A 20813-nucleotide genomic window follows, 5' to 3' on the forward strand; every position below is an offset into this window, starting at 1 on the left:
ACAAAAGTGCATTTAGATGTGAGAGAATGAAAAGGAAAGTATTTTAGCTTTAAGTATGATTTCTTAAATTTGAAAGCATTTTCAGGTCTTTAGGACTTTAATCAAACCAATCTTCACACTAAAAATTAATGGCTATCAAAACCACTTTGGTTAAGTGTGAAGTGCCAAAACAGTCACCTGGGAACATGAAAATCTTGGACAAGGGGAGCTTCTAACTATTATAACAGGATGAATGTGACTTCATCTCTATAGTAAATGCTAACTCCAAAGGTGTTGGATTCTGCAGAATTGATGGAAGAGATTTTGCAAAACTAGTTATACAACTATAGAATCCCTTCACCCACAAGCCTGCAAAATGGTTGAGAGAACAGATATAGAAATGGACTTAGATTTTCTTCGGAGAGTTATGCTCAGTCACTCATGAGCCGCTGAGGGCAGGTGTTTGGATATTGCTTGCCTCTAGCCTCTTTTGTGAGCAGGAAGCATGTTCTGTTATTTGACTTGCCTGGGGGAGATGGGTGGGCCAGCAGCTTTGGTAATGGAGGGAGGAAGAGGCTTCTAGTTTGTTTGGATCTTCTTAGAATCCAGGCAAAGGGCACTGGGTGTGGGCTAATGGAAGTCAGTCAGCCTGGAACTGTTTCAAGTCCTGCCTGAGTCTGTGGGCATGGACTGCAGAAAAACCAGAGATTATGGGAGTACTTAACTAAAATGTTAAGTGGAGGACAGCTGGAGGAAATGTATTGCCCACATCAAAATTCAAGCACACATTTCCCTCTAAAGACCTGTCCATGTGAACCAGCCTAAACATGTGCCAGTCTCACCTCATGATTTGGCAGGGGAGTGTGAAAGCAGTGCAAGATGGATGACTTTCTGGACATAGTAAGAGCTAGAGGAAATCAGATTAAGTCTGTTTAACAGTAAAATTTGATTTTGAATTAAAGGTGAGCATTTGGCTAGATCAAGAAGCATTTAGGTGGGCTGGGGTTGTGGCTCAGTGGTAGAGCATTTGCCTAGAATGTATGTGGCACTGGGTTCAATTCTCAGCACTACATATAAAAAAGTGAATAAAATAAAGGTCCATCAACATCTAAAAATATTTTTAAAATAGCATTTAGGCTTATGGATATGAGATGTTGGAGACTTGGTCTTTATGCATCTGACTTCTATATTAAATAAGCATCAGAACTGTCTGGAAGCTCTAAACCTATAGTGATTTTTACTTCAGTAGAATCAGAAGCTCAATAGTAGTCTCAACCCTTCCAAGCTCCCAGGTAATTCCAGTGTAATTAGTTTTGCCATGTGGGAACATTTGGAAGGTCTCAGCTAAATCTGGTGGGGCAAGGTGTGGTAGTACACACCTACGACATTGGCTACTGGGAAGACTGAGGCAGGAGGACTGCAAGTTCAAGGCCAGCTGGGCAACTTAGAGACACTGTCTCAAAAAGGGTTGGGTACAGGTCTGAGACCCTGTACCAAGAAGTTCTGACTTGGGTTTATGAGGGCCCGGTTGGCTATGTTGCAGCTGTTAATGGTTTTACTGAAAGAGGTACGCAAAGAAAGCCCATCAGGAAATACAACCAACACTGCTTACTAAATGCATTGATTTTTATTGCTATTTTATAAAGCTTGATATTTTTCTAAAAGAAAAAAAAATTGGTTTACATGTAGTGAAGTTACAAGTTGATAGCTATAGATAATATAGCCATTAGGAGAAAGCAGAGCTAAATAATATGAAAACAAAAGCAGTAAGCAGCAATAAAATTAATACCTACACAAATCTAGCAGTGCAATAAGATAAGCAGAAAGCAGCTTTACATTAAAAAGTTATTTAAATACAGAAATAGCACCTTACAAAAAGGAATTGAGTAATGTAAACTTGGTAGGTAGATTCAAGTATAAGTTATACCCCCAACTCTTGTACCAGAATGAAAGGGTTTCACAAACCCTGGACAGTGTAGGGCACACCCCTCAGTGCTGACTCAAGTCTGCATTTGCTTAGCAGGATCACCAATAACTATTTTTTTCTTTTACTAAATTATACAATGATAGACTTAAGATTGCCATTGCTTCTTCACTACCCATAATATCTAAGTCTAGCTCAGCAGCTTTACTACCATCAGTTGCTCTGTAAGAAAGATTCATTTTCCTGACAGAAAATACCACTGATTATTTTAGTTTACATAACACACGTTAAGTAGGTATTGAATATAGAAGTAATTTTTCTTGGTTTTGTGTTGCTAGATGTGGTCACAAAGTTGTAACATTCTCATTTATGGATTGTATCTTAACACCTCTCCAGAACCATGAATTCTCTGAGGTTAATGAATAATAAGACAAAGGTAGCAAAAAAGTTAAGTAGAGAGCTGGGTGAGGGAAAAACCAGGTTGTGTTTTCATCTAAATGTAGAATCTCAGTGAAAATATTTTGACAAAGTCTTTGAGCATGACAGATTTAAAAATGTAGTATCCTACACAGACTCACATGCTGCACATCCTTTAACCTACCTGAAAAAATGAATAATTTTAATTGTCTTGGTAAGGAACCCATAAATACTAGTTCAGGGCAAACATTACCATGCAATTGATGATTAGAACCATGTTTTAAATCTAAATCTAGAGAAAACTGTAAAAACAGGAAAAAAATCATCTTGTAAACTTGAAGTTTAGTGTTCATAGAATTTGATATAAGTAGCAAATCTATTTAATCTGGTTACCTACCTCAAGTTTTCAAAAATCTTGTGGGGGTAATAAGGCTAATAGTATTCTGTAGTTAATATAAAGCTACTTTACTCAGACTCCCAGAGTCTCTTAAATTAATATTTTTATTCTTTTATACAATATTTTACTGGGTCTAAAAATAAAAAAAATTAGCCCTATATAAAGATTCTAAATCTAAGAAACTCGGAGAGAGAACAAAGGAAGAAAAGAAGGAAAAAAGCAGAGAAGAAAGGAAGTCTTTTACTCTGAAGAGACAAGAGTGAGGTGAATATCAAAACATCTAGAATATGAAGAACTAGTTTGGTTCCTTAATGAACCCTAAAGTAATGTGGTTTATAAAGGAATATTCCGTAGCAGTTTATAGTATTGTGTTGGTGTTGGAACAATGAACCCCTGAAAAGTACGTTGTGACTATGGTTTGAATATTCTTGAAAATAGAACATGTGTCCATTTTCTCTCTTACCCTTGCAAATATGCAGTAAAAGAAAAATAGTAAGAATCCCCTATTGCCCTATATCAGTTTCTACACCATTATTCTTCAGCACTTGACCAAAAGGTCTCAACTAGGTTCCAATTTTCCACATAATTACTTTATACCATCCTGATTGATTTTAAAAACAACAATTGTTAGAAGGAATCCATACCTGATACTCTACAGTTAACATTTAAATAAAAAATGTAGGGCATATACTGAAGGGAACTGAACACAGTAGGACTTTTTTTGAAATGAACAATAAAATCTCATTGTTTACAGTTATTTGAGAAGCCAATGGGCTCCTGGTTCCCCTTAGTTCTCATGCCCGCAGACAGGGTTAGCACAGTTCATTTATAGCCAGGTGTGTCATTCACAGTTATTTTGGTCTTGACATTTATCACATATATACATTTATCCACATTATTACTAGGTCGTAGAATAAGTGCAGGGCAAATTATAGAAAAAAGTATAAACATTCAAGTCGTCATACCCTGAAAAAAATGTGTTAAGCTGTAGTTGTAAACTTTTTGCACTAAATCCCATTTCAGGAACAAAATAAATAATACCATAGGATTCATAACTGAAGGGAGCTTCCTGATGAAGCCTAAGGAAGCAGTAGCTTTTTAAACTGCAGAAAGTTCTCTCACCACAGATTTACTCATGTCAAGAATGCTCACCCTGGTTAAGTGCTGGACAGCCCCCTTCAGAAAGCCTCGAGGCTCCAGCAGCCTGTTAGATCTGACTGCAGCCATTGGAGGATCTGAATCACAACCACCAGTCAGTGCTTTCACTGTAATGCCACACAGAGTCTAAACTCCTGCTGGTGTTGACACAGTTAATAATTCATAGATGCTCCATGATGTTGGGAAGTTAGCAGAACCAGTGGGTGAGAGAGAACAAGGATACGAGCTGAGGATGAGATGGTTCGCGTTCCACTTAGGACATCTCCCAGGACGTAGAGAGATTCAGGTGGTCAGATCCCACCCACTGCCAAGGCGTCCACTTAGTCAGGACCACTGCTGGGGATTTCTAGTCTCCTCTGGGCTGAGCTGGTGTTTCGTGACTGATTTCTTTCTCGTCTCCTGAGGACAGGGTCTCCAAGGCTGCCAGGTGTCTTGAAAAATGTCTCACGATGTGTGCAGCGGATACTCTTGGGGGTCACTGGAGCAGATGACTGAATAAAAAAGAGCAAAACCAGAAGTGAAGTCAATCTAACAATCTCTGGGCCCCTTCTTGACCTGTGTGGTGGGTGTGCAGTGTTCTCTTCTGCGCTTTCCTATCACACTCGTCCTGCTTGTCTTCTTCACAACCCTGGCCACAACTGGACATTAGGTTGATGTTTACTTTGGGTGCAGAAAGGTGGCCTATCAAAGAGTTTCCAAGTGTGGCCAGGGTCTAGAGCTAGAGTCTAGGCTCTCCCGTTCCTAGGATGGGTGACTTTGGCACCTGTCTCTCAGTTCAATGCAGTGAGGATGAAAAAAACAACCGACTTCAGAGATCTGTGAGAATTAACTGAGATGACCTTTGTGAAGAACTTCTGAGCATGCAGAGCAAATAACAAGTGTATTTGTATGGTTTTTACTTACTTGGTAATATGTATTATCTCTCATATTAAATGTTAAATATTTGTCCCCTTAATGTACCCTAAAAAGGTAAAGATGTATAGCCTGTTTACTGCTATATCTCCACTGCCTAGATCAGTGCCTGGCCTGTAATTGGTGATCAAAAAAGCATATGTTGGCCTGGGAATATACCTCAGTGGTAGATGCTTGCTTATAGCACATGAGAGGTCCTGGGTTCAATCCCCAGCAATGGGAGAGAAAGTTTATGTCATGCTATAATCACCTTATTTAAAAACTAACATGATATTTCAATACCTAACAAACTTCTGAGCCTCTAAATAACTTGTCTAAAATAATTTTGGTCAAATAATACTTTTTCTAGGAGAGTAATCACTTCAAAAAAATATTTAATGACAACTACAAATGGCATTTGAGGGACAAATACAGTATTGATGAACTTATACTGATTATATATATACATTTTTATGAGCATTCATATATGTACATATATATGTGTAGATATTTAGATATCACATTCTTGAAGAAATGATTAATGCTAAGAATCTGAGTTAGTATCAAATCTTGTTACCCTGGATTGTTTCTATACCTGGACAAATTAAATTTAAGATGGTCTCCTTAAAGGAGCTAATGAAATAAAAATTAAAATCATCACTAAAATCATCTAAGTATGTGGCATGCCTCAAAAATCTCCCCTAACTATGCCTAAATAGGTCCTTCTAATTCTAGGATACAGAATGACAACTGAAAAAACTACTTTTGTCTTGAAAACACAATTGTTTTCCTGTTATCCTGAGGATGGTGAAACATAGCAGCTCATCCTTCATTTTATACATGAAGAAAACAAGGAGGCTAAAAGTGAAATGACACAGAGGCAATAGGCAGCAGCAAATCAATGAACTTCTTTCTTTGGTGAGGTGACACAGACAAAAATTTAAAAATTCCACTTAAGCCTATCTTATATATCAGTATATAATAAGCAGATAACTATGGGTTCACAGTGGAAGTCAGGTAGGAACTAACCTAATTAATACCTCTGTCCTATAGCCATGTAGCTATAGGACACACCCCACCACAAGTGACAAACCATCAGGCCTCACCTGTTGTACCTTTACTACTGAAACTGGATGACCCATGTATACAGGGGAGTCAGGCTGGATGAGGTTGTGTGATCCTGACATCACTGGACTCAGGTTCAGAGAGGGCAGACTCTGAAGCTGAGGGTCTGCAGAAGGGAGCGTAGAGGACTTTGGATTAACCATGGATGCAGGGCTGAGAAGAAGATGCGCTGTAGATCCAAGGCCAGGCAAGCTGAAATTCACAGGTCCTGTATTTGGGAGAGTGCCAGGAGCAGAAGAAATCAGGCTGGGCATCGTGGGAGAATAGAGAACAGAAAAAGGGCCCAGAGTTGGAGACGGTAAGACCATACAAGGAACACCGAAGGATGGCAGTTGACCTGAGGATGGTCCCACAGCATGGGGAGTTTGACTGCCAGATAAGAGCACATTGAAACCGTTTATTCCTGAAACAAGAAGAACAAAGTGAAGATCAATATGACATAAAGATTCCGAAACTCATGCTGACATTCTTCATGGCCCTTTCCAATGGGAGTCCATGATAAATCAATGAATGGTGGAAGCTTCCCCCACCTGACCAGGTCAAAGCCCCTCTCTTAGCTCTTCTAACCCACAAGTCTCCTTCATACTGGTGGTCAAGACTATACCCCCCAGTTACTTGCATGACTATGCAGTTGATGCCTGTGGAAGGTTCTTAATGTGAGTTCCACTAAACTCAAAATAAGGAGGAAAGTGAAACGTGAATGGAAAAAGGCAAACTTCATTTTTATGAATTTCTAACTGAAAATTTATATTTCCCTCAATGATTACAGGCAACAAATCACAATAGTATTAACAGTATATACAAAGATGTTCATATTTCTTTATAATTATTGTGATGATTTTAGCTCACCACAACTTTGAAACGATGGCAATTTTAGACTACCAACGCTTTTTATTGCTATAAATCACTTTAAAAATTATCTATTTTATTTTAATAAAATTTATTCTTTGTAATTCTATATATTCAATTTTCTGCATTTTTAAACATTTTGAAGAGAATTCACAGATCTCCCAGACTGTCCAATGATCTATGGCTGAGAAAAAGTACAAAATCCCTATGCTGGTACATAATTTTCTTTCAGCATTGGCTGAGTCTGTTTCTGTTTTCAAAGTATCACTAACACTGTTGACCATGCTTAGAGTAAGCACTCGGAGCTGAAGAAACGACAAGTGGGTAATGGACTAATGCCTACCTAATCTGTTCTGGCAGGTCAGGCTTAAGCCACCAAGCAACCCAGGGAAGTCCAGTTAAGTCTCTGCACATACTTCTGTGCACACAGAGAGTAGCTTTATTATACAAAGAACATATCTTAAAAATTAAGTTCCTATTGTGATTCAGCTTTAAAAATAGTAACAGCATTTGACTGAGTCTAAGTATGAGGCACTATTATTCTAGGTCCTTTAGGCTTATTATTAAATTGAATTCAATTTTCACAGCACTCCTGTGAAGCAGGTGCTATTATTACTGCTGTTTTACAGATAAGGATGGCTAAATACTTAAGTTCTCTTAGATTATAAATGGTTTTAAACATCAAGATCACGATGAAGTGTTCAGCACTTCTGGACACGCGAGATCAGAATCTAGCTGCACACAATGGCCAAGAGGTTCATACTAGTATTCTGAACCACTGCCAGATTCTGCTGAATTCTGAAAATAAAATTTGCTTTTTCACCAAAAACAGTCTAATGCATTTTTAAAAATCATCTGCTCTAATTGTTTTCCTGTTATCCTGAAGATGGTGAAACATAGCAGCTCATCCTTCATTTTACACATGAAGAAAACAAGGAGGCTAAAAGTAAAATGATACAGAGGCAATAGGCAGCAGCAAATCAATGAACTTCTTTCTTTGGTGAGGTGACACAGACAAAAATTTAAAAATTCCACTTATGATCCAAATCCCACAGGGACTCTTAAGACATGATGACATCTCTTACCAGCTGGAGACTGCACATAAAGATACTGCAGCAAAGAGGGCTCTTTGGTGCTTTCATTTTCTTTTGAAGGCTTTTCAGTATCTACATTTTTGGAAGAAGTGAAGCAGTTTGTTGCAGCCTTTCCTGAAACCTCTTCTGCAGCAGGGAGTTGACAATTCACATGAGCATCTTCCAAGGGCACAGATCCCCTGTTTCCCATTGACTTGGGAGAGGGTTTCTAAGCATAACCAAATCAGGAAGCAAAAAAGCAAGTCAAAATTCCATTAGTCAACCTTATAATAGCTTTGTCAAAATACCTAACACAAACAAACAAACAAACAAAAAAACCACAGCTGTGTGACACAATGACTTGTGTGTGTCAGTTCTTTTCATCCTGTTTATAGGAATAGTGTGAAGATGGATGTCATGCCACATGTATCTGTAGACTTATGACTCCTCAGTATAGAAATGATATTGATTTTAGTAATGGAAATCTGGCCATGGTGTTTAGATTATGAAATAAATTTCTGAGCTGTTAACACAAAAAGGATGTCAATGCTGCGGTCTTATGTGGCCTTTTAAGAACTGTGGGCTGGCTCAAAGCCACCTTGGTTGTCTAAGACATGTTTGTCAGTCTTTCACTTCTGATCTGTAACCCCAAGCTATAAACAAAATTAGAAAAATTCATTCTGGCAAGAGTAAGGCATAGAAGAGAATGGTCCATAATTAATGGAATGACCCCCATTCCGTGTGCCTAGTTGACCCACTGCAAACTGCTGCAAGGACAGTGCTTCTGCTCCCTTATTGCTTTACTGGGCACATCTCAATAACCTCTGCATGGCTACCAGGTGGGAAAACGACCAAGCAGAGGCACTGCCAGCCAGCCAGCACCCACATTCCTGACTCTGAACTCAGATGCATCCTGGATTGAGCTGATTACTGCAGTGATTTTAACTTGATTTTTTTTTTTTTTTTAAGTATATAAAAAGACTGGGAAGAAATATACAAGCAGGTTAGCAGTGATTGCACTATGTGGCAAGTTAATGGATAGGTTGTTTTCTTCTTTATCCCTTTTGGCATTTTAAAAGAAGTGTGACTTATACAGATCACTTTTCTTACAGTACTATTTTGTGGCAAGATTTTTTTGGGGAGAGTCAGTCCAGAGTTTAATGATATCAGTGACACATGAAATATCCTTATATTCCAGACTCCATTGCCTATTAGTATCTGTGTCTTTATTAAGAAGCTCATGGGAAATCACCAGACACATCCACCCATATTCCCTTACCTTGGGCATGACAAGGGATAAGGGGCTATCTTCAAATTCCTGACTTTGTCTCTTAGCAGCGGGCTCATCCTCTTGCATCTTCCTGTCCACACAGAGGCGCTTCTGAGCTGAGGGTGTGAATGAGGGCTCTGATGCAGCTGGGACTTCTGAGCTTTTGCTGTCTTTTTCTGATGCAGACTCAGGGGATGGTCCCTCCCGCAGGTTCCCATACAGCATGAACAGTGAGGTGGAGGGCACGTACACCAGGGGCTGGCCAGCAATTAGAGCAGGCTTCAGGCTCTCCATGTCAGAGGCTGGAGAAGCGAGGGGGATACCAACTTTTCCATTGAGGCCATTCTGCATGGAGAAAGCCTGCAAGTCTGTTTGAGCAACAGAAAATACTTGGTGGGTTAAAGGATTAACACAATAGTCTGAGTCAACAGGGAGGACAGGGTCCAAGCTGCTTGCTGGAGGCACCACTCTCTTATTGGCAAAGGCTTTTATCCTGTAATAAAAAGAAACATAATGAGTACCATCAACTACCACATTCCACTAGCTCTTGACTCTTCACTTAAGAGAGCCCTGCAAATCAGGAGTGAGGTACTGCTCAGGCTGGTGTTCAGATATACTCCCTGAGCACACATTAGCTTTCTCACAAGGCAGAAGACCAGCCACACACTGGATGGTTAGGGTTGGAGCGGGGTGCTGATGTGGGAAGAGCTATTCAGGGCTCTCAGATGATTCATGATTAGCACAGTACTGAACATTTTATACAATTATTATAGTAGTAGCTACTTTTATCCCCCCTAACCCCCAGTTTTAATAGGAAAACTGAAGCTCAGAGGTTAATCAACCTAAGGCAACTTAGCTCTTAAGTGGTGAAGCTGTGCATCATACCATGTCTGCTTGATGGCAAAGCCCATGTTCTCAGTCACTCTAAGAGATCTTGGGCAGATAATAGAGACTGGACCAGCATTTGATTTCAAGAAAGAATCTGTCTCATATTAGTATGAAATAAATGAAGTGGGCAGTGAGTAAGGAAATAAGATTATTTACTAACTGATTACTTTCTGTCATTCTCATTTCACTCTGCTCAGTATTACTACAGAATTCAAGGCTGTACTTGTTTGAAATTAAGACCCACTAATATGGGGGTCTTATAAGTGATGCCTGTGTCTTTAACAAAGAAACTCCAAATATTCAAAAACATATTTACATTGTTAGTACAATAGAAAGGGATGAGAAAAATTCTTCAAGAGGTAATCAGAGAATGGGGATTTCTTCAGCACTTCTGATGGATTTGCTGAGACCCACTTTGTCCACCTTCTGATCTTCCATTTTAACGCTGGGAACAAAATGGCTGCAGCCCCTCAAGGGCTGCAGAGATGAGGACATCTCTCTAGCCACGGCCTCCCTAAGTGAGGAGTCCATATTACCCAGGTGAGAAACTCAAGCAGCTCACGTGCATCACCCAACTCCAGCCATACGCTTCAATCCCATTTCCACCAACATCACCATCACCTGATCCCAGATGTTCTTTCTGTCACCTCTGTCTGTTTGAGCAAGTCTTGCTGGCTCTGTGTTACACTGATTTCCTTTCCTTTCTATCTCCAGCTGACCTGGCTCATATCTGCACCACAGCAGACCAGAACCAACACAAAGGCTCTGTTCTATGATCTGATCTCTATTTCCAATCCTTCTTGCTTAAAGCAGCCAGAAGGATTTTTTTTTTCCCCCAGTGCTGGGGATTGAACCCAGGGCCTTGTGCTTCCAAGGCAAGCACTCTACCAACTGAGCTATGTACCCAGCCCTGGAAGGATCTTTTTTAGTGAACCTGCAATAGTTCTTTACCATCTGGTGAATCCAAACTCTTCCACCTGGATTTCAATGCTTCTTGGCAACTTGACCTGTACCCACGCTCTTCTTATGAATGGTGTTTCATTTCACTATTCTATTTGGACAAATCTTGACAGTGAAACTAATCAGATTTTGTCCCTCTGCTTCCTGACTTTGCCCCAATCTGTTTCTTCCTGTATCTGTCATCAAAAATTTCTCTGATTCCCTCTTTATTGTTCCTTCTGTTTTCTCTGACCCGATATTATTTCTTTCAAAATTAGAACCCAAATTTAATTCAGATGATCTGGGTTGGATCCCAGCTCTGTCACTAGTTAACAAATGGATTTGGGCAACTCACTTAACTTCTTTGGTTTTTAGTTTCCTGTCTGTAAAATGAGGCTAACTATAGCAACCTCAAAAGATGGTTGTGCTCAGTTGGGTTAATAAAGGTTCAGCTATAGAGTTAGTAAACAAAGTTAGCTATGGTGATCACAAAGTGATTCACGGGACGAAGAGGCATCATTTCCTAGTGTCATGTTAGTATAGTAACTTCTCTTTTTTTTTTTTTTCAGTATATTTATCTTTTAATTTTGTTCCTTACATCCTGTCATAGCTTTGAGGATGAATTTCTCACACTTTCATGTCCCAGATGCTATTTTTTTGCACAGTATTGGGCACAAGAGATTCTTAATGAAAACGATAACTTAAATTTTATCTTTTGATGAGTGGCATTTCAATTTTGCCAAAAGTTTAACACTATGAAATAAAAAGAATGCACTATGAGTTTTTAAAAAGTACTTACTGTGAATTGTCTTCTATTTTCTGTCTGTAGACAGCTGCTAAACTTCCAATTTCTAAGGAATAGCCACCTGATCCTGAAAAGGGAAATGAAGTTTTAACAGATAGAGAGATTTATGCATATTAATTATATAAAACAGAATTTATTACTCATAGTTCAAGAATTATAAGATGATCTCAAATCTGTTTTGGTTTTGATTCAGAAGGAAGTTTCCAAAAGTAGGCTGTTAATGGTGAATTCAGGTCTCATTAAGAATTAGGAAGGAAACCAAACCAAACCAGTCTTGCTTTGAATTTCTGAGATATATCAAACAGGCCAACCATGGCAAACCAATTGATCAAGGTTGACCAGATCAGTTTCAGGCATGGGGCCATGTTCATACACTCTGAAGTCAGCATCTCCTTTGCTGCCAATAATTACTGTACTTCAGGCAAGTGAAAGGCAGATTTCTGAAAAAACAGGCATAGTCTAGAGTCAGATCATTTTAGAATGCTAGCATGTGGGGAGGGCTACAATTACATGGCAACTGATGGATTCCATGGGTCATGTAGGGCAGATACCTTGTTCTCTGCACGGGCTGCTAGGTTCTGAGCTCACTCTCCTCTGTATCCTCTCAGAAGTCTGAACTGTGTTAAAGGAACCATAACGAGCCAGCCTCTGTTTTGCACATACTTGAATCTTGCCATATGTCTCTCTTTTCAATTCTGGTAAGACAGATGCAGAAACATCCACCAGTTCTTCATCTAAATAAATGAGAATTGGTAGTGTTATTATACAGCTATAATTCAGGATAAGTTTAGTCTTTTGAGGAAATGGCTTTGGATCTATAATTGGAATGGAGTTACCCTATAAATCAAAACCTAAGACAATTAAAGGAATTTTATAAGCCTTGTCTCAAACCCCAATTTCTTTCAATGTACTCATTTTTTTAAAGTCAGTGGATGACTATGAGGTAAGAATGAATCCGTATATGTTCTAAAATTATCTGAACTGCAACAAAAGTAGAGCAAGATGTTCTTTAACCCAAATTAGAATGGGCCTGACATTTTAATGCTCTGCTGGGGCACAGAGTATCAAAGGCAATCCTGACCATGTTCAGCCCAACATGTATATTTTGAGATTCACTTTCAAGATTAATTGAAATCAGCCTCTTATGCCAAAGCTCTAGGGCAATGAGTAGAAGAATCTTTGTTTTCTATTATACTTTATTATTTTTTTCTTATGTAGCAGGAGGCTCAGTTACTAAGTGGCCAAAAGAATAAGGTCAACAGATTTTGTGGTTGAAATGCTGTAGAACAGTGAGGATAACAGAAGGCTGGGCCTTGGAGCCATTTTGTGCTTAAAGGGTGTCTACGTGAGGTCAAGATAGAACTTCCCATGTGGACTCTGGCAGTCATTCCTGTTGTTCCGAGTCACTTCTTCCTTGCTTGTTTGTGCTAATTTTTTCTAAGCTCAAAGTAGGCATATTTTAATTATAAAACTGATTTAATACACCGAAAACTCCAGCTAGACTTAAATTTTGTAAAATGCCTACTTTCATGTTAATGCAACTTTAAAACAGAAACGAAAGAAACTTTATCATTTTGTTTTTAATATGACAAAACCCAATAAATGTTTCTTTTAGGAAATCAGAAATCACAGAATCATAAAGAAGAAAATCAGACTAAGTCATAACAGGGACCATATTTGCTTTCCTGAATTGAATAAAACATTAGACAAAATGTATAAAACAATGGCTCTTAGTATACTGGACATCAGACAGTGACCCCTTAGAGACTGGTATAAGGTGAGTTCTATGATTTTTCTAATATACTGCCCAAACAATGTTTCTAAATGGGTTACAGAAGCCTGAAGAGTTCCCTAAATTGAGCATGGAGCTGGGAGCCCATCAAAGCATAAAAGCAAGACCCAAAAGAATCACTGTTTCCAAGTAACTTCACTGTATCCCCAAACAAAGCTGAAGAACAATTTCAGGAACTCAGAAATATTTAGCACCTATCAGTGCATAATTTTGGTCTGGCATACAATGAAAAATTATTAGGTATACAGTGAACCAGTAAATATAATCCATAATGAAGAGAAGAATCAATTGAATTGACCTAGATAATTCTGGGAGACAAAGACTACTGTTTAGTAGAGGCAGCACACTAAAATGATTACTGAAGTTCTATTTTAGAATTTGAGACATGAGAAGGAAGACTGAATACAGTAAGTGGAGACAAAAAAAAAAAGAAAATCTAAATCAAACTTTTAGAGGTAAAATCCAAAATGCTGAAGATGAAAAATAGTGTATGGGATTAATGGCAGATTAGACAATAAAGGAAAAAAGAAAAGTGAACTTGAAGGAACAGCAAGAGAAACTGCCCAAAATGAAAGAGAAAACTAGACTAAAAGACAATTTCAAGTAGCCAAATAAGTATAACTGGAGTTCCAAAAGACAGGAAATGGGAAGACAAAAAAATATGTGAATAATAGCTGGAAATTTGCCAAATTTGAAGAAAAATTTAAATGCATAGATCCAAGAGCTCAACAAACCCAGTACAAGAAACACAAAATACACCATGTCACACATCATCAAATTGCTTAAAATCAGTCACAGAGATAAATTTTAAAGCATTGACATATTATATACAGAAGAGGATGACAGCAGATTCTTTGCCAGAAATAATGCAAGCTAGCAGACAGTGGAGTATGTTCTTTAAAGTGCTGAAAAGAAAAACCTTTGGGCTGGGAAGGCAGCTCAGTGTTAGAGCACTTGCCTACATCTGTGCCCTGGGTTTATTTAATCCTCAGCACCGTAAAAGAAAAAGAAAAAAGAAAAACAAAACTCTTTAACCTAGGATCCTTTATCCAATGAAAATATATTTCAAATCTAAAGGTGAACTAAGGATGTTTTTAGACATACTGGAAGAATTTATCAGTGGGAAACCTGCACTACCAAAATGATTCAAAAAGACCATCAAACAGATGAAAAATGAAACTACATGGAAATCTACATCTACCAAAAGGAAATGGTAGCTACAGGAAAAGATAAATTGTTTTTATTAAAATAGTTTAAAAAGATGATCAGCTATCTAAACCAAAAAATATACTATGAGGTTTATAATATACATAGGAGTAAAATGTTTGACAATAATAGCATAAAGGACAGGCAGGGAAAAAATGAAAGTAATTATTATAAGGTTCTTATACAATACGTGTAGTATAATATCACTTGAAAGTAGAATGTGATAAATGTATACAGTGATCCCTAAAGCAGCCCTTAAAATAACACCAAAGAGTTACAGCTAACAAGTCAACAAAGAACATAAAATGGAAGGATAAAAAGTAAATCCAAAAGAAGAAAAATAAACAATGAACACATGGGACAAATTGAACACAAATAGCAAGACAATAGATTAAAATATAGATTAGAAATTGTACAACATGTGAACAGTCTAAACAATACAGAAAGCAGAAATTATCAGATTAGATTAAAAAATAAACTCAACTGTATAATGCCCACCAGAAACACCTTCATGATACAAGTTGCTTATAAGTAAAAGGATGAACAATATATACTATGCTACTTAATCAAAAGCTGAAGTGACTATCTTACTATCAGATAAAAGTAAAGCTTAGGGCACAGAATGTATCACCAGGAATAAAGATGGTCATTTCATAATAGTAAGAGTCAATTCATCAAGCAGTTATAGTAATCCCAAATGTTTATGCTGATAGAGCTAATGACATAGCTTCACAATACATACAGCAAAACTTGACAGACCTGCAAGAGTAGACAAATTTGCAATTATATTCATAGATCTCAAAATCCACCTATCAATAACTGACAAAGTAAGTAAAATCAGTAAGTATATAAAAGAATTGGATAGCACTATCAACTAATCTTATCTAGTTGCCATTTATAGACTATTCCACCCAATAACAATATACATGCTTTGTAAATGTACACAAAATATTTACCAAGATGAATTATATTTGCCTCAAAAAATAAATCTCAATAAATTTTAAAAGAATTCAAGTTATAAAAAGTATGTCCTCTGATCACATGGAATGAAATCAATGAAAGATATTTGGGAAAATTCCAGCACATTTGGAAACTATAATACATGTCTAACTAACTTGCGGGACTGTGAATTAAAAAAAAAAAATCTTATTTGGATAACAATGAAACCATTTCAAAATTTGTGGATAAAACTAAAGAAGTACTGAGAAGGAAACTTATACTACTAAAATGCCTCTTAGAAAAGAAAGATGATCCATATCAAGGACTTCAGTTTTTACCTTAAGAATTCAGAATAAGAACAAATTGAACTCAAAGTAGAATAGAAATAATAAAGAAATTACCTGAATAGTCCTACAGCTATTAAAGAAATTGTAATCTATTCTCACATAGAAAACTCCAGGGCTAAATGGCTTCATTAATAAATTTTACCAAATATTGAAGAAAAAAAATTCCACCAATTCTATAAAAATTCTGCTATTTGGGATGGACTACTTAACAAAACAATCTCAGGGGCCAATAGTATCATGATACAAAATAGACAAGCAGACTAATGCAACAGTTGGGACAGTTCAGAAATGATATTCTATGTATATGGTCAATTTATCTTCAGTAAAGGTACAAAGGAAGTTTGGAAGAGAAAGGACAGTCTTTTTAAATAAATGGTAATGGTATAAGTAGATACCTGTTTTTGAAGAACCTCTACTGTTTTTCATAATGGTTAGTTTACAATCTCACCACAGTCTATGAGACTTCTTTCTCTACAACCCTGACAACATTTGTCATTTTTTTTTGTCTTTTTGATAAGTCATTCTAATTGGAAATGATATTTCACTGTGGTTTTGATTTGCATTTCCCTGATGATCAGTGGTATTTAACATTTTTTTGATATACTTATTGGCTATTTGTACATCCTCTTTTGAGAAATGTCTATTCAGGTCATTCATAAAATTTAAAATTAGATTATACTTTGCTGTTGTTGTAGTTCCTTATATAGTCTGGAAATTAATCCCTTGCCAGATGAATAGTTTACAGATATTTTCTCCCATTCTGTAGATTGTTAGAACCATGGTTTCCTTTACAGAAGGTAAACATAATCCTATCTATCAGTAAAATATGCTGTGTTTTTGGGGTCCTCCAATGTATGTTCTTGCTGCCTTTGTTGAAAATCAGTTGGCTATAAATGCATGGCATCATTTCTGGTTTTTCAATTCTGTTCCACTGGTCTATGTATATTTTTATGCCAGTACCATACTGTTTTTGGACACTACAGCTTTATACTGTGAACTCAGGTATCAATACTTCCATCTTTGTTATTTTTGCTCAGGATTACTTTGGCTATTTTGGGTTTTCTGGGACTTCATACAAATTTTAGGAGTTTTTTTTTTTCTCATTTATGTGGACAATGGCATTGATATTTGATAGGAACTGAAATAAATCACTTTGGGTAGTATGGACATTTTAACATTCTTCCAATTCATAAACTATCTTTCCTTTTTTTTTTTTTTTTTACTATTCAGTTTCTTTAAATGGTGTTTGTAGTTTGGGTTGTATATATCATTTACTCCCTTTGTTATTTTCTAGGTTTTTTTTTTTTTTTTTTTTTTGTAGCTATTGTGAACATAATTCCTTTCTTGAGTTCTTTCTCAGCAACTGACATTGGTGCTGTTTTATCCAGCTTTTCCACTGCTGGGATGAGTTTATTTAGGGGCTCATGGTTTCAGAGGTCTCAATCCACAGACAGCAGGCCCCATTCCTTGGGGCTCAAGGTGAGGCAGGACATCATGATGGAAGAAGTGGCAGAGGGAACCAGCTCACATGATGCTCAGGAAGCAGAGACTCCATTCTCCAGATACAAAATATGTACCCCATAGCCAGGCCCCCAATGAACCACTTCCTCCAGTCACATCCCATCTGCCTCCAGTTCTCTCTGTTAATCCCCTGGTGGGGGGGGGTCAATTCATTGATTAGGTTAAGGTTATAACCCAATCAATTCTCTTCCAAGCCTTCTTGCACTGACTCACCTGTAAGCTTTTGGGGAGATACCTCAAATCCAAACTGTAACTCTGTAAAAAGGCTACTGGGTTTTATATGTTGATTTTGAATCCTGCAACCTCACTGAATTCATTTATCACTTCCAACAGTTTTCTGATGGGAGTCTTTAGGTTTTTCTATAAATAAAATCATGTCTGCCAACAAGGCCAATTTGACCATTTCCTCCTTTCTGATGTGGATGCCCTTTACTTCTTTCATTTGCCTTACTGCTATGGCTGACTTCCAATATTTTATTGAATGAGAGTGGTGAAAGTGGACATCCTTGACTTGTTCCTGACCTTAGAAGAAATGATTTCAGCTTTCCCCCATTCATTTTGATGTTTGCTGTGGGTTTGTCACATACAGCACTTAATGTGTTAAGGGACATTCCTCCTATACCTAATTTTTTGAGGGTTTTTATCATAAAGCAATGTTAAATTTTATCACATGCTTTATCTGCATCTATTGAGAAGATTACACAAGTTTTGTCCTTTATTCTGTTGCGGAATTACACATTGATTTGTAAATGTTGAAATATCCTTGTATTTCAGGAATAAATCCCAATTAATTATGGTGTATACTTTTTATGTGATATTAAGTTCAGTTTAGTAATGTTTTATTGATCATTTTTGCATCTGTTAATCAGGAATACTGGTCTGCAGTTTTCTTTGTCATTGTCATGTCTTTGGTATTGGAATCAGGATGACGATGGCACCACAGAATAAGTCTGGAACCCTTCATTGTTGATACCTTGGAATAACAGTTGGCATTACTTCTTTAAAATATGGTAAAATCCAGAAGTGAAATCATCCAGTCCTGGGCTTTTCTTTGTTGGGAGACTTTCTATTACTGATTCAATGTTGTTACTTGTTATTGGTCTGCTCAGATTTTCTATGTCCTCATAGTTTAATTTTGGTAGGTTATATTTGTTTAGAAATGTGTGCATTTCTTTGAGGTTTTTCAATTTGTTGGCATATAGTTGCTCGTTTGGGATCCTAGTGATCATATGTATTTGTTATTAGTTGAAATTTCTTATTTTTCATCTCTGATTTTATTTATTTGGCTCCAGGTTTATAGTAGTGTTCCATTCTGAAGTTTCTGTTGATTCATGTGGATACTATTTCCAACAATAAGGGTTGAAAGTCCCCCACTATTACTGTATGACAGTCCATATCCCCTTTTATATCTAATAATGTTGGTCTTATAAAATTTGGTGCTCCAGTGTTAGGTGCATATATATTTACAATTTTAATTTCTTCTTGTTGATTTGATCCCTTAATCATTACAGTGACCTTCTTTGTCTTTTTTTTTTTTTTTTTTTTTAAGTTTTTGGCTTGCAGTCTATTTTATCTGATAAATATAGTTACTCCTGCTCACTTTGATATCCATTTGCATGACATATCTTTTTCTATCCTTTCACTTTCAGTCTACTTATGTCTCTACTGGTAAAATGAATTTCTTATAGGCATATCATTGGCTCTTGTTTTCGTATCCATTCAGGTGGTGTATGTATGCCTTTTAATTAATCAAAATAACCTACTTACAATCAGCAACATTATTTATAAGTAAAGATATACTCCTGTCATTTTTTTCTTCCTCTATTGTTCATCCTTATGGATGGTTTTACCAATACGGTTTTCTTCTTTTGTGTGTGTGTGTGTACCTGTTCTCCTTGTGAGTTTTGTACTTTTCATGTTTTCATAATGGTAGTTAATATTTTTGCTTCTAGTATAGGACTCACTTAAGCATCTTTTCTAAGTCCAGTCTGGTACTGATGAATTTGCTTAGTTTCTGTATGTCTTGGAAAATCTTTCTTTTTTATTTCTGAAGGATATGTTTACTGAGTATAGTATTCTTAGTTGGTAATTTTTTTTTTCTTTTAGGATTTTGAAAATATCATACCATTCTCCCCTGGCCAGAAAGGTTTCTGTTGAGAAGTCTGATCTTAGTCTGATGAGGATTCCTTAAATATTATTTGACACTCTTTCCTTGCTGTTTTAAAAATTCTGTTTTGCCCTTTTGACTATAATATGCCTCACAGAGGTTCTTATTTTGGTCAAATGCATTAGGGCTTTTTGAGTTTCCTGAAGTGGACCGTCTGTCTTCTCCAAGATTTGGAAAGTTTATAACAATTACTCCAATTAATACTTTTTCTATGCCTTTTCCCCTTCCCCTACTGGCTTGCTTAATGGTATAAGTCTTAAAGGCTTTTTTTCTGTCTTCTTTTTTAACCTGACTGGATTATTTCAAAATACCTTTCTTTAAGCTCAGAAATCCTTTCTTCTGTCTGACCTGTTATGCTGTTTAGCTTTTAACCAAATTTTTAAAAAAAATTTCAGTTATTTAGTTCCAAGATTATTTGGTTCATTTTTATTATCTTAGCTAAATTTCTTACTTATGTAATGATCTTCCTAATTTCATTGAATTGTCTGTATTCTATTTTATCTCATAAAGTTTCTTAAATCATTCTTTTGAATTCTTTGTCAAGCAATTATTGATATCCTTTTCTACAGAATCTGTTGCTATTTTTTCTTTGGAGGCATCATATTACCTTCCCCCCCTCCATACTTCCCGTGTCCTTACTTTGATATTTGTGCACTTGATCAGATGACTATCATTTTATAGGGTGGCTTTCACAGTAAAAGATTTCCTCTTGGATATGCCTTAGGACCTTGGAAGGATAGGCTATTTTGACTTTGATTCCAGGTAGATGCGTTAGTGCCATGTCTGTGCACCTTCTTCAGCTGTAAGAAACATCAGCATTATCTGCAGGTGTCTCAGTGGCTTAGGTTGCAGAGGTTGTGGGCTTGCACTGCCAGATGGGATCAGATTATGTTAGGTGGGGCCTGTTTTACAAGTTGCATGGAAGGAGTGCTATCACTGTGGGGTCACATGGGTACAGCACAGTGTACCTGATAAGAAGGTATCTGTCAGTGTCTTGAGGACTGCATGGGGGGTAGTCCTCACCAAAGGGCCAAAACAGCGCACCTGCCAATGCCTGAGGGCTGTGCAGATGAATTCTCAAGATCTCCAGAAGCCAAATGCTCAGGGCAAGTTGCCTTGCTGCTTC

General features: G+C 37.1%; 1 protein-coding gene across 2 annotated transcripts in view; it reads right to left on the reverse strand.

Moving 5' to 3' along the window:
• Positions 1-1618: 1618 nt before the first annotated feature.
• E2F7 (E2F transcription factor 7) overlaps positions 1619-20813 on the reverse strand; it is a 44127-nt gene continuing 24932 nt past the window's right edge. For both annotated transcript variants that reach the window (XM_079142536.1, XM_079142537.1), the window contains exons 8-13: positions 12267-12449; positions 11710-11782; positions 9093-9576; positions 7826-8042; positions 5873-6294; positions 1619-4366 (exon numbers count right to left, since the gene is read on the reverse strand). In XM_079142536.1, the coding sequence (XP_078998662.1) occupies positions 4196-4366; positions 5873-6294; positions 7826-8042; positions 9093-9576; positions 11710-11782; positions 12267-12449 (1550 nt within the window). In that variant the 3' untranslated portion in view covers positions 1619-4195. The remainder of the gene's footprint in view (positions 4367-5872; positions 6295-7825; positions 8043-9092; positions 9577-11709; positions 11783-12266; positions 12450-20813) is intronic.

Source organism: Sciurus vulgaris, assembly GCF_902686455.1.
Source record: "Sciurus vulgaris genome assembly, chromosome: 5".
Lineage (NCBI taxonomy): Eukaryota > Metazoa > Chordata > Mammalia > Rodentia > Sciuridae > Sciurus > Sciurus vulgaris.